The 1,083-nt window shown below is 49.6% G+C and overlaps 1 protein-coding gene across 1 annotated transcript; it reads left to right on the top strand.

The window, feature by feature from the left end:
* The first annotated feature begins 20 nt into the window (after window positions 1–20).
* Window positions 21–605, top strand: LOC119342846 (cell division cycle protein 48 homolog). Its single transcript, XM_037614177.1, has one exon. The coding sequence runs from the start codon at window positions 21–23 to the stop codon at window positions 603–605; it is 585 nt and encodes a 194-aa protein (XP_037470074.1).
* The last annotated feature ends 478 nt before the right edge of the window (window positions 606–1,083 follow it).

The following is a 1,083-nucleotide window of genomic DNA, read 5'->3' as shown; positions in this document are numbered from 1 at the left end:
TGAACCAGCTGCTCACTGAGATGGACGGCATGAACGCCAAGAAGACTGTCTTCATCATCGGCGCTACCAATAGGCCGGACATAATTGACTCGGCGTTGCTCCGTCCCGGCCGCCTGGACCAGCTTATCTACATCCCCTTGCCGGACGAGGCCTCGCGGCACCAGATCTTCAAGGCCTGCCTCCGGAAGTCTCCCGTGGCCAAGGACGTCGACCTCGGTGCACTCGCTAGGTTCACCGCCGGCTTCAGCGGCGCCGATATCACAGAGATCTGCCAGAGGGCGTGCAAGTACGCCATCAGAGAAGACATTGAAAAGGACATGGAGAGGCAGAGGATGGGGAAAGACACCATGGAGGTGGACGGCGGTCAGGAAGACGAGGTGGCTCAGATTAAGGCGTCTCACTTCGAGGAGTCGATGAGGTACGCGAGGCGGAGCGTGAGCGATGCTGACATCAGGAAGTACCAGGCGTTCGCGCAGACGCTGGAACAGTCTAGGGGGTTTGGCACCGAGTTCCGCTTCCCAGCGCAGCCACAGGCGGCAGAAGCTGCTGTCCACACCTCCGCGACAGCTGCTGCTGATGAGGATGAAGACGATCTTTACAAGTGATCCAGTAACCATTATTAGAAACTGAAGTACTAGAATATTATTGTAGACTCTTTCTGTTATATATTTCCTCTTCGTTGATCACTTTGTATTGTTGATTCCTTTCATGTACTATATAATTTTCGTTCTTAAGAACTAAGAACTTGCATCATATAAATGCAGTTCGTGAATTAGAATCTCATTATTGTCGCAAAAGAAAGCGTGCGTGATTTCGTGTTATTTTCGGGCAGTGAAGTGAAATTAGCCTAAGCTGTCAACTGAACCGTCCCTCTGCTCCTGCACAAGATTTGGAGGATCCTCTGTTATTTTCATTTGTCAGACACTGATATGCTTGATTTACTTAGTACTCCCTCCGTTATAGTGATCTAAACGCTCTTATATTAGTTTACGGAGGGAGTAATTGAGTAGATGCAGTCTAGAACAGACGAGTCAAGGAAAAGAGTAGCCTGGGGGTGTCTAGTTATCAGTTATGTGTTTTTCC

Source organism: Triticum dicoccoides, unplaced genomic scaffold (assembly GCF_002162155.2).
Source record: "Triticum dicoccoides isolate Atlit2015 ecotype Zavitan unplaced genomic scaffold, WEW_v2.0 scaffold106988, whole genome shotgun sequence".
Lineage (NCBI taxonomy): Eukaryota > Viridiplantae > Streptophyta > Magnoliopsida > Poales > Poaceae > Triticum > Triticum dicoccoides.
Note: the sequence above shows the minus strand (reverse complement) of the source record. Positions and strands in the feature narration are given on the sequence as shown.